The 15,866-nt window shown below is 36.3% G+C and overlaps 4 protein-coding genes across 4 annotated transcripts in view; 2 read left to right on the forward strand and 2 right to left on the reverse strand.

Annotated features, from left to right (window-relative positions):
• Window positions 1-623: 623 nt before the first annotated feature.
• On the reverse strand, window positions 624-6,812 carry LOC128855072 (protein slender lobes). Its single transcript, XM_054089676.1, has 7 exons — window positions 6,628-6,812; window positions 6,330-6,434; window positions 2,368-6,278; window positions 2,181-2,289; window positions 2,023-2,114; window positions 1,389-1,479; window positions 624-1,322 (listed from the first exon to the last, which is right to left on the reverse strand). Exons 1-7 carry the CDS (start codon window positions 6,662-6,664, stop codon window positions 754-756), a joined length of 4,914 nt encoding a protein of 1,637 aa, XP_053945651.1. The 5' UTR covers window positions 6,665-6,812; the 3' UTR covers window positions 624-753.
• Window positions 6,813-8,318: 1,506 nt separating this feature from the next.
• Window positions 8,319-9,654, forward strand: LOC128855073 (formylglycine-generating enzyme). Its single transcript, XM_054089677.1, has 3 exons — window positions 8,319-8,917; window positions 9,026-9,197; window positions 9,250-9,654. The coding sequence occupies exons 1-3, from the start codon at window positions 8,386-8,388 to the stop codon at window positions 9,557-9,559; spliced, it is 1,014 nt and encodes a 337-aa protein (XP_053945652.1). The 5' UTR covers window positions 8,319-8,385; the 3' UTR covers window positions 9,560-9,654.
• On the reverse strand, window positions 9,586-10,782 carry LOC128855075 (leukocyte receptor cluster member 1 homolog). The gene is made up of 3 exons (XM_054089678.1): window positions 10,669-10,782; window positions 10,512-10,611; window positions 9,586-10,448 (listed from the first exon to the last, which is right to left on the reverse strand). Exons 1-3 carry the CDS (start codon window positions 10,689-10,691, stop codon window positions 9,630-9,632), a joined length of 942 nt encoding a protein of 313 aa, XP_053945653.1. The 5' UTR covers window positions 10,692-10,782; the 3' UTR covers window positions 9,586-9,629.
• Window positions 10,783-13,403: 2,621 nt separating this feature from the next.
• LOC128855076 (baculoviral IAP repeat-containing protein 6) overlaps window positions 13,404-15,866 on the forward strand; it is a 28,140-nt gene continuing 25,677 nt past the window's right edge. Inside the window, exons 1-3 of the mRNA XM_054089679.1 lie at window positions 13,404-13,764; window positions 14,383-14,696; window positions 14,769-15,825. Coding sequence (XP_053945654.1) covers window positions 13,578-13,764; window positions 14,383-14,696; window positions 14,769-15,825 — 1,558 coding nt within the window. The 5' untranslated portion in view covers window positions 13,404-13,577. The remainder of the gene's footprint in view (window positions 13,765-14,382; window positions 14,697-14,768; window positions 15,826-15,866) is intronic.

Consider the following 15,866-nt stretch of genomic DNA (forward strand, 5'->3'; position numbering starts at 1 on the left):
TCGTCTGTTATAATGTAAATACTTACACATAGCTCATAAACAACTTACAAATATTTTTATAAAACAACCATACTGAGTTCAAATCGTCAATGGTCGACGTTGACAATTGAACGAAAATGTGATTATCGCGCACACATTTCATGATGGGGCAGCATTGCAAATGAGAAAATACATATTTTCGAAATATTTCTCCATTAAGTTCGAATAAATTTCACATCGAAATTACCCCTTTTTGTAATTTAACCCTTATGTTGCCATTGTAAAAAAAACTTCGTACAATATAGAATGCCCTTGTTGTTGTTGTAACAGCATAAGCATTTGCCATAATACGAATATATTAGTCTAAACGTTAGATAGGCGAATTCCATTGCAGGTATTTCTATTTAGATTAGCGAATAGGTTGTATAATACTTAAATGAACTTGTAAAAAATATAACGCTAGTCTCACAGTGTGAGTTGCCGCTGTAGCTCTTGAGGTGGCCAAATAAGTAGTCGACCTTTCTCAAAAAACATTGAAGCAACTTAAGAGCCAAAAACGCTATCAATGATCTATAGTAGAATTTCTCGAGTAATTTTTAAGGAAAATTTTTACCCCTTGGTCCTTTTGACCAATACAAACCATATACAAATATGAAAATGGCATTTATTAATGATGTGAAGTATGCATAAGGACATATAAAATGTATAAATTAATCATAACTTGCTAACAAATAATATGTTTTACGTACGAATATCATGGATTTAGTTTCTCACTTAAAAGTGGTTACGAGCATACTGACGCTCTTTACGCTTTAGCAATTCATTCGATGATTCTCTCGGAACATTTTTCCGAAACATAGTAGACTTTTTAAAGTGCAAGGCATTTAGGGTTGCAGTCCCGGCACTTGGTCCACAGTTATGCGTTGTACTTGCTGCTTTAAATTTGTGCCTTTGTTTATCACTTAGAGATGGCAAATGTTCTTCAAGAAATACACCCGACTGCGACCACTGAGGTTTAGGTAATACATGTTTGGGCTCATCGAGTTTTTGCTTGCGTTTAAGTGGGTGAGAATTTTTCAATTCCGGTGCTTGGTCCTGACCAGCAGTTAGTATATGACGTACTTTAAAACCAAGGGTACGTGGAGTTATGGGACTCTCACGGAACTCGCCGATTTTGGTTTTTTTCTTCGGTGTGATTGGTTCCTCAAATACGGTACCAGTAGGTAGTTCGAACTTATTAAATACGGCTCGTTTCTTTTTCGGAGGAGTAAGTGGTTCCTCTATGATTTCACCTGTTGCACTATTCATGCGTTGAACAAATGATGGATGTGTTTCTTTATTACCTTTATTAAATAAGAACATATTGCAATCTATGAGTTCAATTCATATTTAAATTACCTTTAACTTACTCTTTTTTATTTCAGTTTGCAACTTGGAATTTGAAAATGATTTCAAAAATTCAATAGAAAGGCGTTTGCTCCCACTTTCTTCTTCATCGATCTAAAGAATAAATTATTTTATTGATTAGTAGTTTCTGATTTTTGGAGATTCGGAACGTATAAATAATAATCCACATATAATAGATGGCAAAGCATCGAAATTAGTATTTACATTTTTTTTGTAATTTAAGATATACAAAATTGTTAAATAGAACACATTTGCCAAGACGAATCCACACAAGATGACTTCCCTACAGCAGTGATTTTTTTTCTTGCAACTTTCTGATTTTAATGTCAATTCTCTACTTTTTTATTGTTGCCATATTTGTTTGTTTACATTCTCATTGGAATAATGCAAATCAGACCACCAAATTGCAAAAACAAAACATTCCTCATACATGTACGGGGAATACTGCCGAAGTGACAATCCTTGGCCCGGTATAAATCTGGTAATTCTGGTAACGAAGAACCGATCACCGAACGAACAAAATACATTTAAATGATGTTGTTGCTCTACCGAAGTTACCTTCTATGAATTGTCCTTTGCAGTGGCGTTCTGATATCTAATATTTATATTGGTATCTATAGTAAAGGCTAAATATACCTGTAGTTTTTCCTTCTTGTTTCTACCACCCTCATTCAATAAAATTTTGGCTGAAGCCTCGAAGGCCCGCTCCAAGGCCAACATTTTTTGTTCTGTAAAGAATAACGAATATATATTGTAGATGCTAAAATTCAATATAAAAATCAAAAAAAGCAAACCTTTTGAATGTTTCATATCTTCAACAATTAAAGTATCCTCTTCCGTTTCTTCGTCCATCAAAATTGAATACTTTGAACCTTTCTTTGACTTTGGAAATATTAACTCACTCTAATAAAAGAAATTATGGTACTATAAAAAGTTGGCATATTTTTTGTTTTAATAAGCATTCTTTGAGTTCCTTATTACCTTCTTAGAGTTTTGCTTCGATTCTAATTTGGCTCGATTGGCTGCCTCTAGAATATTGTCACAGCGCTCGGAAATATGCGCTAGATCCTTCTTTTTATTCTTATTAGTATTCAAATCACAAGTATTGGAGTAATTTACCACTTTCTTGTTATTTTCTGATTCGTTACTAGAAATGTCTGAAGCGCTGTCAGACGCAAAAGCGTTTGACTCATCTTGCATAGCTCCACAGAAGGATTTAGATTTAGATAAGCGCGATTTTACCGCGTCTCTTTGTGTTTGCAATTCACGTTTACGATCTTCAATGTTTTCAATCAGTGATTGAGATGGATTAAATTCTTCCTTTGAAATACGCTGCAGACTTTGGCGTTTCGGTTTCTTGCTATTTGAGTGCTCATTGGTACTCTGTGGATTTATTGAAGCAATTGATTTTCGTTTCCTGCTTAGATTAGAAAAGTGTGTGTCGAAATGCAATAGTTTTTCGAGTTCTTCCTCCTCCTCTTTATCTACTTGAGCATCATTAGTTTTGGCAGTGTAATCTGTTCCAGATTCGCTTGAGCTGTTGTCGACATTACATATCTTCTCATTGGGTTCTGTAGAATCCGATTCTTCTATGTGATTGGCGTTTTCTTTTCTAATTACACTTACCCCAATTGTAAATGAGCTATGATGCAAACTATTATTTGCCGTAATACTCTTTCGCTTTTGCTTTGTCTGACAAAAGGACACACTTAAACCAGAATTTTTCGGCTTCGATATTTCACTCAATACACATTCCGTATCTTCAATGACATTTTCATCAGCAGATTCTTCAGCAAGTGATACATCTGGGGTATCATCTTTTACTACTTGCTCGACCTCCTGGGTCTCTGGTATTTCAATATCTTCAAATTCACCTTCACCATTCTCATTTTCGGATATTTCATTTTGAGATTTCGAGTCATTAAGATTATTTATTTTATTGATTTCATCACTCTCGTTTTGCCTGTTTATAGAGATATTCAGTTTAGACTCATTACCTGAATCATTTTTATTCATATCAGTATTCGTGTCGTTGGCTTTCTCGGCTATTTGTGGTGGCATGACATTTTCCATAATTTCGTCACTCTGTGATTTCACTGGTGACGACCGTGTCTTCTCAGCTACCTTACCAGTATTTGATTCATCTAATTTGTCCAAGTCAGTGTTAGTATCTTTTGAGTTTTCGTTATCAACATTTTGTTCACTGCCTTGAATCAAGCTAGTAATATTCCTTTCTGTAAGCTCATTTTTGTTGTTATCTTTCTTATCCTTCGACTCATTTCCATCTTCACTTTGAGCACTATTTGCATTATCCTCAGTATATTTTCCATTTATTGTTTGATCACTCGAATTAGTTCCTTTAGATTTATCAGTTTGTATCTTGGAAAAATTTTCATTTCCGCTTGTTTCTTCTTCTGTAGTTTCATCGATCATCCTACTAACATCGAAATTAAGAGGTTTACTCGGTTTCGGGGAACTATTTTGGATACTTTGGTTTGTCTTTTTTGATTTCGATTCTAACATTTCTTCATTTTCACTTTCACTTGTGTCTAAAATACGACTTCTTCTATTCGATCTGTTTAACCTCTTTGTCTTCTTTTTCAAAATACCATTAACTACTTCTTCCTTAGACGATTTTTCTTCACCTTCACTTTCGCTGGTTACCAAAATGTGACTGTTACCCTTCGATGGTTCAGAATCTTCAGAATCTTCAAAATGATTACTACAATGCTCATCATCATCATCGGAATAATCAAGTAACGATTCGTGGGTATCAGAAGTTATAAATGAATCGTTTTCTTCATCACACTCCTCATAACTTCTATCACCTTCAGTGTCTTCACTACCAATTGATTCACCTAGATCTACAATTTCGTTTTCTTCCATTTCTTTTCGTTCTTCTTCGGCCATCGAATCTCCACTTTCGTAATCATTGGGTGCCTCCATTGCCTCATCGTCTACAAATTCTAATTTCTGGAACGAGTCTTCTTCTTCTTCACTTTCCTCTTTATTTTTGATTTTCGGGGATGTAGTAGTTGAAATTTTCGGTTTTCCTTCTTCTTCTACTTCTAAATTTTCAGAAGTTACTACTTCGTGATTGATTTTATTTTCGGACGTAATTGAATGGATTGTATCAATTTTCCCAGCGGATGTTGCGCACCCACTTACATTTTGTGTCCAAGATTTAGAAAACAAATCGTCTGCGATCTCATCGTTTTTTGGATTGTTGGGCTCAGCTGCGGTTAATGTCGCGTTGTTATCGGTTGTTGCCGACAAATCTTGTTGCTGATGGAGTAAAGTATCAGTAGCAGCTTCATCTTTCTTTATTGGCGAACGGGGTATTTTTTCTTGATTGAAACTAATCTCAGCGCTATTATTCGATGCCTGTATCGATTTAGTTGGCGACGTTTCCGGTAAATTTGTAGAGTTCTCCGATTTCTCTTCGGCCGTCTTAATATTTTCTACCGGCTCAATTTTAGATGTTGATACTGAATTTGCCATCGGAGTCGAGCTCTGCAAATTCGTGTGTAGCTTTTGTTTGTAAGGTGTATAATCTTGAATCATTTCTACCTCATTTTCCATATTTTCTTCCTTATCACCATTGGAGATAGCATGTAACTCAACAGATTCTTTCAATTGATTCGCCTGGATTGCGAAATCGGTCTGATCTTTACTTTCTTCAACTAATGCGCTATCATCTTTAAAGCTGGCTGATAATCCTTTTTCGGTTTCGAAAGACTTTTCTTCGGTGCCTCCCGAAGAATCCAATGTAATATAGCTTTTGCTCTTGATCGATGCTGGAGTTTTAGGATATGTACTCTTTACGGCATCGTCTTCTTCAATACCATTAAATGCAACGGATTTAGCGTTTGGTGGCGGGATTGCTGTATTATTTTCGCCACAAAGTTTTTTAATTACATCAGGCGATAATTTCTGCAATATGACAACGCTTTGAACAGCCGACCCGTTCCGACTTGAATTTAGAGATTTTTTAGGTGATGTATACTTCTCGGGTGTTTTAGTAGTGGAATCAGTTTCTGCTTTATTATCATCTTCAGACAATTCCAAGCGAAGAGCCTCTTCTTTGCCTTCTTTCACCGGCGTTGTTTCTGTTAATGGTGATTTCAAAGATTCTACTGTAGTTTCTTTATTTTCATTTATTTTAGATTTAATTTTTATCGAGTCTGTAGCTTTAATGCTATCCATGTTACATTTATCATCCTCTTGTAAAATTAAACATTCTTCTGTTCCCCCATTAACATGAGAATCAACAGTTTCTTCCGATAAATCAATTCTTTCAATTATTGGCCTCTTATTTTTAGGAGATGCACTCTTCGGTGATTTTTTAAACCTGGATGATACTCTTTTTGGAGTTTTCACTGCCTTTTCATCTGTTTCTGGATTTTCTTCTAGATTGATTACTTCAACCTCAGAATCGCTATCACTTTTTTGTTTGTCACGTTTGGGTTTCGGGCCGGGTTTAATCGTCTTAGTTGTACAGGAAGTATCCAAATGTGGAGGAGACTTAGACTGTAACCTCGTTTTGGGTGGACCGGAAGGTGTCGTTCCCTCTTCTTCCAAATAAGACGGAGACTTAGAGATCAATCTTGTAGAACGTCTGGCTGGAGTTGTTTTCGTTTTCAAAACGTAGTCCTCTTCGGGCGACTCACTAATTTTCGTTGTGGCAATTTCTACTTGACTAACTTTCTTTGACGTGTGCGAATCTGTTCCAGAAACGCTGCTCCTTCTTACGTTACGCTTAGAAGCATTGATTTCAACATCGTGTGATTCGGAAATAGTGGAAGTTTTAGACATTGCTGACGTTTTTGAAGGTGTGCCATTCCCAGTTGTAGAGTTGCGTCTAGTTGCTCGCAAAGAGCGAGATGGGGAACCTAAAATATAAAATAATTAATACAATAACATCGACATTCTTATTTACTTACTTGATTCGGGTATGGAAACGAGCTTTGCTAATTGAGGCGTAGACGGTCGGCTTCCGGCATCATTACTGTCGACTGATGTTAAACGTTTTCGTAAAGACCTTGTAACTGGATGAGAAAGACATTCAAAAAATATATATTTATGTATATGCAATAATATATACTTATTTTCAATATTAACTATACATCGCTTTTACAGTCAATCGATAGAATTATGCATTGCACACAATTGTCCCGTTATACTGTACGGAATACATTTCAGCTTGCATTACCCCATATATAATACGTATTTTTTACTTACCCCGGCCACTAGTGCAGACGTCCTCTAAATTTTCCATAACTTCAATTGATTATGATGCTTTCCTCAAGAAAATTTTATATGTAACAACGGAACAAAAAATTTCACAAAGCAAACTGAACAACTAGTACACATGTGCGTCTACCTAATCATATGAATTGTGGCTTCTTTTTGTTCAGAAGTTGATTTTCAAACGGTTTTTGAATTGCACACAGAAATGTATTAATCGAAACAAGCTGACCCAAATGCAATTTTTTTCAATTACCCATTAAGCCCTGTATGCATATAAGTTTATAGTTTAAACAAAAAGCAGTAGCCAATTTCTGTAACTATTATCGATAAAGTTCTAGATTGAAATAGTGAATTTGACGTCACATAGTCGAATGGCGCCTGTATCGCTTGCTGTGTTTCTATAAAAAAATAAGCAGGATTTGTCGGCAACCGGGGTAGTAAACTGGCGTTTTCCATTAAATTTCTATAGGAGAACTCAATTGAAAGGTTTTATGTAGCTAAATAAAACTAAATCCTTCGCGACAAATGCGGAGCGACTAATGCTTACAGAAACATTTCTTCTCGACTAATCCAGATATTTAGATCGAATCAATGGGACGTGACGTGACGTGACTATGTAATAATTTCCGGAAACGGGCTAAACATATCACTTAATTAGTAGGCTGCAACTTATTTGCTTGAATGAATAAAATTTGATGATTGCACTTTGACCTCATGGTTTTACTCATCCTCAGTACCTCATGCAAATCCAGTTCCCTTACTAAACTAAGGATAGAGCTGGGTTGGGAGGAGTGTATACGTCTTTCTTTTGGCTGCATCTGGCTGATATGTTTCAACCTTCTCCGCGCTATAACACCACATTTAAAAAGAATTTGTGCTGGAGTCAACCTATTTGCTTGCTCAGTTGGTATTATTTAACGAAAAACTGTCACGGAGGGCTGATAGTCAATTTGCAAAAATGTGAGGTCATTGGTAAAAAATTTGTTAGCGTGTTGCGTGTTGTCGCAAAATTAACACGACTTTTTCGGCGATTCTATTGCTCAAAGTAGACAACAGGTAAACTTTTGGCAGGCAATTTTTCAAACCCTCATCATAAACGTTTGAGCGAAGATTAATATTGAATAGATGAAGTGATTGACGGACCCTACCAAGATTTGTACGTAGTAAATAAGAGTCAGTGAAATATTATGTCCAGTATGTCGAAATCGATTCACTGAAACGAAGATATTCGAACGCATTTATATGACATAGTAATTCACAATTGCAATTAATGACGCAATTTTTTATGGAAATGTGTTGTAATACATATATTTATTATATTAAGCAAGACCTGTACACAGGTCTTTGACACCAGCTCTAGATTTCTCGCTCTTAATAATGTTTTGGGTTGTGCATATTTGCTCCTGGTGCGAGCAAATTTCTGTACGCGTCAATAAATTGCGCTGAATTTTATTACCTAAACACATAGCCTTTTTTAAATTCCTGTCACTTGTACTCCATTTCGCGGTTAAAATATGAATGAAAACATAAAAGTAATCTCTTTGATTCAACTAGCCACCAGTAACAATTGATTCAACAAGTTGAATGATGTAGAGTTTGCATTACGTGCGACTTCAAAGTTTTTTTAAGCAAAATTGTATTCATCGATAACATATTGTTCAATAAAATTGAAGAACATGACCCTCACATCTTGTTTGTTTACATTAGTTTCTTCTAAGGAACTTTATAAATATTCAAGCAAATTTTACCATGGTTCGAATAAGTTTGGCTTTTCTTTGTTTTCATTGCTTGGTAATTTGTATAACGTCAGATTGTGGGTGCAATAAGGCGTTGAATAGGCAGTCCGACACATTAGGCAGTGTATCTATAAAAAAGAATGAGGTTCCAGTTTGCCAGCAAGCCAAAAGAGATAGTAACCACTATCGCGATTATTACCCAGAAGACCCAACCATGTCATTCATACCTGGCGGAAGCTTTTTAATAGGAACTGATGAACCTCATTTTCAAAGTGATGGAGAGTCACCGGAGCGTCTAGTTAAAGTTGACGATTTTTATATCGACAAATACGAAATATCCAATGCCAGATTTAACGATTTTGTTAAAACAACAAATTATACTACTGAGGCAGAGATATTTGGCGACAGTTTTTTATTTAAGAAACTCCTCACATCGGAAATGCAAAAGAAGTACGATGATTTTCGTGTTGTAAGCGCGCCGTGGTGGTACAAAGTAAAGGGAGTTTCATGGCGGCATCCGCAAGGACCGCACAGTAACACAAACGGTTGGTTCTTCAAATACGAAAATAGTTGTACAAATATGCTTTCAAATTTATTGCATAAGCTGCTGATAACTTTTTATTGAATTATAATACTTTCTCTTTTCCCGAAAGATATCTTGGATCATCCAGTTGTTCATGTATCTTGGAATGACGCCGTGGCTTTCTGTGGTTGGGCAGGAAAACGGTTACCAACTGAGGCGGAATGGGAGGTAGCTTGTCGAGGTGGAAAGAAGAGAAAACTTTTTCCTTGGGGAAACAAATTATCACCATACGGAGAACATTGGTAAGTTAAAATGGTACATTTATTTAACAGGATAACAATTGTATGATTCAAGGCTAAATATATGGCAAGGAGATTTTCCTGATGGCAATACGGCTGAAGATGGTTATAGTATAACTTGTCCTGTGAGTAAATTTCGACAAAACGAATATGATATTTACAATATTGTTGGAAATGTTTGGGAATGGACCCAAGACCTATGGCAAAACAACGACGTTAGTTCGAATCCACCACGCGTAAAGAAAGGTGGTTCGTATTTATGTCACAAATCCTATTGCTACCGCTACCGGTGTGCTGCCCGCTCCCAAAATACTGCAGACAGTTCATCCGGTAACTTGGGATTCCGCTGCGCAAAGGATGCGTAAATGGAACTATTACAAAGAAAAATGACTATAAACAATTAAATGTATATTTAAAATTTTAGTTTATAGTAAATTAAATAATATTTTGTTTTGCTATTTCCGGGTTGAATTGGCTATTATATTTTTGGACAATTCGTGGAGTTGGAGTTATTTCCGTATTCTTCAGTTCTTGTGTAATATTTTTTGGTGCCAGAAGTTCTTCTTGCCTTGCACGTTCACTAGCCTCTCGTAGTAGTCGTTCCTTACGAAGCTTTTCCAATTTTTCGCGGCTAAGTTGTTGCCGCTCTTCCGAGTCACACTTCCTTTCTCCATGGCTGTGGTGCTTTCTTTTTTTCCCTTTATCCTTTTTGTGCTTGTGCTTCTTATGTTTCTTCCCTTTTTTATGTTTTCGATGCTCGAATTCTTTAGTTTTATTTTCATATTTTTTTATCGTGAGAATTTGCTGGTAAATACCAGTGTCACTATTTTCACGAAAAAGCTTGGTTGTGGATGGCTTTACAGTCTTTGACTGGTCGCTAGGTATTAAGGCATTAATAAGCGTTAAAGGATCTTGTGCTCGTTTACTTTTTAAATCTTTTTCAACGATATTATCATCACCCACTTCTGGTCTTTGTGGTGCAACCTCGTACCAGCTTCGCAATTTTAACGCCTCATTCGTATCCTGTCCCAAGTATGTCAAGTAGCCGATTTGTTTTTCATACTTTTCTCGTTCTTCCTTTTTTTCTTCTTCCGACGCCTTATTTGTGGTTTTTGTATGGGATCTATAATCAGCAAATAAATCTACATGTTGTTGATTTTCGTGTGCTGGTAGTACAGAGATTTCGTCACTGTCATTGTGACGCTCAGGCAGTCCCGTCTTCTTTCTCAGAAAGTTTATACGAGCTTCACTTTCCTGAAATACAAGAATAATATTTATCTACATAGATTCATATATCTTGATAAAGCTAGCACATACCGCCAACAATAATTTTTCTTGCCGTTTTTGTTCTTTTTCTTTCGCTTCGGCTTCATCACGGCGCACTCGAGCGATATTGTCTTTAGTCCGTACATGCCATCTTTTGTGAAAAAGTAGGATTTTTGAGAACGCATCAAATTAATATAACAATATTTACCTTTTCTTTGGAAGAATATTCATTTTCTCCAATGAAACTCAATTTTCAATCAGAAAATCGTTTATTTGTAGGGAACCAATCGATAGTCTCTAATAAAGTCGACAACATTCACGGGTTTTATTTACAATTTTTTCTTATCATAAATATATGTTCACAATAATTAAGAGTACAGTCGCTGCACTCACATTAGAAAAGGTGAAATCTTTCATATGCTTCTAATAGAGGAAGACAATTTATTATAATAAATAAAGCTTAATTTTGAGATAGGTGTTTGTACGATGTGCCATTCACTTGTTTATTAGTAATTCGCCAATGAAACTCACAGGAAATGTAGGTTTGGAATATATTTGGGGTGGCTTTAGTAAAATGAAGTATAAGCCATTTTGGGCAAAATGTACTGAATAACAACGACAGTCGTATCCGAATTCTTTGTGCGTGACTACCCTTCGGTGGAGCCCGGTTCTAAACCTACTGTGGACACGAAACACAAAATTGTAACAAAGGCAACTGATAGCGAAACTCTAAGCCCATGCAAAATTTTTTAATTGCTAAAGCAATGTGGCCGCCCTAGCCGAATGGGTTGGTGCGTGACTACCATTCAGAGTTCACAGAGAGAACGTGAGTTCGAATCTCGGTGAAACATCAAAATTAAGAAAAAAATTTTTCTAATATCGGTCGGCAATGGCAAACCTCCGAGTGTATTTCTGCCATGAAAAAGCTTCTCATAAAAATATCTGCCGTTCGGAGTCGGCTTGAAACTGTAGGTCCCTCTATTTTGTGGAACAACATCAAGACGCACGCCACAAAAATGGTGTACGCGCCAATTATATATATATATATATACCTATAAAGCAATGCAATTAGTTAATGCTTTGGCCCTTATACCCTTTTTGAGGTATTCTTCTTGGTGTTGTTCCATAAATGGAGGGACCTACAGTTTTTAACCGACTCCGAACGGCAGATATTTTTACGAAATCTGTTTCTCAATCCGAATCACAATCCATCAATGTCAATAAATAACGTGATCCAGTATTGCGATTCATATATCGTCATATTTATTGAACGTTCAGTGCTCGCATAAGGCAAAGTACTTGGTCAAAACCGATATAAAGCCGCATGTAAAGTCGGTTTACTGGCGATAGTTTAACGTGATAACGTCATAAGAAAATACTGATTGAATGGTTGCATTTTTCAAAAGAAAATTTTAATTTTATTTGTTTGATAGATATTTTGTATGGATATAGAGAATGAGGTAACATTAACATAACATAACATAACATAACATAACATAACAAAACATAACATAACATAACATAACATAACATAACATAACATAGCATAACATAACATAACATAACATAACATAACATAACATAACATAACATAACATAACATAACATAACATAACATAACATAACATAATATAACATAATATAACATAACATAACATAACATAACATAACATAACATAACATAACATAACATAATATAACATAACATAACATAACATAACATAACATAACATAACATAACATAACATAACATGACATAACATAACATAACATAACATAACATAACATGCTGTTCAAGCAAGGTAACGACGCATGAGCAAGATAACGACGCATTTTTTGGTGCGTGCAGCCGGCTACATAGAATTATAAGACGTTATCACGTCAAAAAATAATAATAACATTAAAACAACAGGTATTATTAACAAACTTGGTTTTATTTTAAATTCTTCAAGTAAATCAAATTAATAATAATCAATAAGAAGGCATATGCAAATACAAATACGTGAATTTATATATGTACATATGCGCATATACATACATATATACGCTCACTTAAGTAGGAGAGATGTCGAACGTTGCCGTTCGTTTGCTTTGTTCGTTCCGCGCTTTCGCTTGCAGTTCATTCAGTGCAATGAGCAAGGTAACACTAATGAGCAAGGTAACGACACATTTTTTCGTGCGTGCAGCCTGTTAAATCGAATTATAAGACGTTATCACGTCAAAATGAATGTTTGTCTGTATGTCCTCGATGAACTCAAAAACTACTGGACCGATTATTATAAAAATGGGTATATATATGTATTTTTCCACGGAGAAGGTTTGTAGAATATGCTCATTGCTGCCACTCGCCACCAGGTAGAGCTGCAGAGTAGCAACTTCTGCCCCGTTCAACCGATTTTTTCGAAATAAACAAAATCAATAAAATGGTTTATGCAGATCCAAGCTGGTCAACTCCTGTAAAGAGGAGATTAAATCTCTTGGATGTGCAGGAAACATTTCTCTGATCTGGGTCCCAGCCATTCTATGTTTAAATTCGTAGCAGGTACCGATCATTGGACGATTGGCACACACGTGGAAAAGCTAGAATTACCATTTAACCCCCCATTGCAGAAGCGGTAGGGACCTTTCAGAGAAGGAGACAGTTGAGCACTTTCTCTGTAAACATTCCGGCTTGGCAGCTAAACATATTTGTGCGATACAAAATTGTTCTTCTTTAAACAGATGCCATTTTCAGCGCACTTACCGTACTCGAAAAGTAGAAAATTGCCAGTTTTTGTGCATTACAAAAATTAAATTTAAACGTTAAACTGCCGAGTAACGAAGCATCGAGATAGTGTGAATACCCCTAATTGTTACAAAATTTAACAAACTTACTCACGTATTCTTGTAAGAGTGAATCACTGTGGCAAGTTTGAGTTAATTTATTTTTCACACGATGACAGTTCCTTGTTCTCGTTTCTTACTCGATGGCGGAATTTAATGAGAAAAGACGACGAAGTGTAGAAAACGAGAAAAGATTGTAAAAAATATTTTTTAATAGGAAAAGTTGCAGAAATTTGTGAAATTGGTGTCAAAATCGAGAGTACCCGCAGCCCAAAATATATATCCAATGAAATTATGGCCGCGGAGCAACGTATATTGAAACAGGATGGCTATTTGGATGTGGGCAATGTCGAGGAATCGCGTAATATCGCCTACCATCCACATTTGAATGTAATTCTTGTCTTCGACTCCAGCAATCAAGTGAAAATTCTCGATGTGCATTCTGGAGTTATTTTACAGACCTATAATTTGGGTGGAAATGGTAAGGAAGTTATCGCAAGACTATATTGGAAACGTCAAGTTTTAGGGTTTTGAAGGAAAATAAAACTGAAATAATCTCGTAAATATGTAAAAAAATATGTTTGATGAAATAGAATAAAAGTGGTGGAGGGAAAGACCGCATAAAAAATTCAGAATGACATAGTGTTAGTGCGCAGTTAGGATGAGGGAGAACTTTTCCGTTTTAACAGCTCTCACATTTGGATGCGTTTTTGTTATACCCGTTACTCGTTAGCGTGTTCGATCAATGTTGTGTTTATATTTATCATATAACGGAAGGGAATTTAGATATGCTCTGTAGCATAATTCCTTGAGAAATATCTGAAGAATGAATTGGGCTAAATGAAATGGCTTAATACTTTTTCACTTCGATTACAAAATTCAAGAAAAATAGTTAATTATTAACATATGACATGGACTCAACATTGCATTGGTTTACAATGTGGATACTTCGTTTACTTGGATAATTAAGGATTTTTAAAGTTGATTAAGGATTAATTAGTTTATTTTTTGCTTATAATGGATTATAATTCATTAGATATCGAGAGTTAACCAGAAGATAATGTTCATAACTTATTTTCGTTCTTTTCCGGTTTTGCAGATATCGATAAAAGTGTGTGTGGAAAGTACATGCCCCTACAGGAGAAAGTACTTCTTTGGGATGGTCAGAATTTAGGTTTTCGTGGAGACTATAATGGTGTGTTGCTATTGGATACAATTCTTCAGCCACCTATTTTACAAAATGATGATCTTATCAAATTGGAATTGCTCCTATCTGAAGCGATCATATTTCAGTCGTGTCTCAAAGATCTCGAACACGAAGGCTTGGAGTGCCCTAGTGACGTTAGTAATGAATTACTGGAAAAAATAAAAAATGCGCAAGCAAATGCAAAAAAGGGTATTAAAGCTCAAAGAGTAAGTTAAAAAAAATTCTAGTTTAACATATTTTTCTATTAATGTGCTCTTATATAACTTTAATATTTGTAGTGGAACACAATTTGTTTGGAGGTGTCATATTCTAGCCTAAAATTAGTCGCAAACAATGTTGTTATTATGTTAAAGCGATTGGAGCGCCACATTCCCGCTTTGGCTATTGCGTCGGCAATAAACGAACGATTAACTGATCTTCTAGCCGGCTCGCGCATACCTGATTTGAGTTGGCACGGCAGTAATTTTCAACGTGTTCTCATGCATTCGGAGGCTGTACGCAGACATACTTTTGAAAAGTGGCCACACATGGACTACAAATGGGCATTACCAGACCAGATGGCGCAAGCCGGCTTCTATCACCAACCGTCGTCGTCTGGGGAAGACCGTGCCATGTGCTTTACGTGCAGTGTTTGTTTAGTTTGTTGGGAGAAAACCGATGAACCGTGGAGCGAACATGAACGCCACTCTCCGATGTGTCCCTTCGTCAAAGGCGAATATACACAAAACGTTCCATTATCTGTGACATATGCGACAAATCCGGCTGTTTCTACTCCAGGTCTTGGCTTTGATGTTATCTCCAACAGTGATTACTCCAACGTGTTGTGCACCAGCTGTACGCAGACCGGCGAGATAACTGTCTGGAGTATTGAACGGCACCTAAAAAAGATGCATTCATTCAACATTGCGTCCCTGATGAAAGATATTTGCGACGAGGGATATGAATGGGCAAACGTTACAGCGATATGTGTGCTGCCAAATGCTCGTGCGCAATGCAAAATTAATGCAATTACCGCTACTCAATCGGGTGGAGGGGGGAGTGGTAGTGGTGGCGGGATCGGTAACACCAATATGACTGGAAGTGGCCTAGTGCAATGTTCCTCCACGTCGACCCTACGTGCAGGGGTCGTAGGTTCAAAGATAGTATTGGGTATGAGCATTCGACAAAATACCGGCGAGTACTTACTGCGCATGGTGGTGTTAAACATCGTAGAAAGCGATCGTGTACAAGAAAAGGGCGGCGGGGGTGGCATTGGTACTGGTTCTAGCAGTGGCAATACAATCGTTAATGGCAATAGCAACATTGGTATAAGTCAAAAGCCACAACTAGTTGGAGGTAATCAAAAAGAAAAATATTAATTCATTGCTCGTTTTTTT

Source organism: Anastrepha ludens, chromosome 2 (genome assembly GCF_028408465.1).
Source record: "Anastrepha ludens isolate Willacy chromosome 2, idAnaLude1.1, whole genome shotgun sequence".
NCBI lineage: Eukaryota > Metazoa > Arthropoda > Insecta > Diptera > Tephritidae > Anastrepha > Anastrepha ludens.

Excerpts from the sequence above, each read along its gene's own strand:
- LOC128855072 (XM_054089676.1), bottom strand. The coding sequence starts at position 6,664 with ATGGAAAATTTAGAGGACGTCTGCACTAGTGGCCGGG. Across the intron at positions 2,290-2,367 it reads CGAAGCAAAACTCTAAGAAG|AGTGAGTTAATATTTCCAAA; the intron begins GTAATAAGGAAC and ends TTCTTTTATTAG. Across the intron at positions 2,115-2,180 it reads AGATATGAAACATTCAAAAG|AACAAAAAATGTTGGCCTTG; the intron begins GTTTGCTTTTTT and ends TATTCTTTACAG.
- LOC128855073 (XM_054089677.1), top strand. The coding sequence starts at position 8,386 with ATGGTTCGAATAAGTTTGGCTTTTCTTTGTTTTCATTGCTTGGTAATT. Across the intron at positions 8,918-9,025 it reads ACCGCACAGTAACACAAACG|ATATCTTGGATCATCCAGTT; the intron begins GTTGGTTCTTCA and ends TTTTCCCGAAAG. Across the intron at positions 9,198-9,249 it reads TCACCATACGGAGAACATTG|GCTAAATATATGGCAAGGAG; the intron begins GTAAGTTAAAAT and ends GTATGATTCAAG.
- LOC128855075 (XM_054089678.1), bottom strand. The coding sequence starts at position 10,691 with ATGAATATTCTTCCAAAGAAAAG. Across the intron at positions 10,612-10,668 it reads AATATTCTTCCAAAGAAAAG|ATGGCATGTACGGACTAAAG; the intron begins GTAAATATTGTT and ends TTTTCACAAAAG. Across the intron at positions 10,449-10,511 it reads AAGAAAAATTATTGTTGGCG|GAAAGTGAAGCTCGTATAAA; the intron begins GTATGTGCTAGC and ends CTTGTATTTCAG.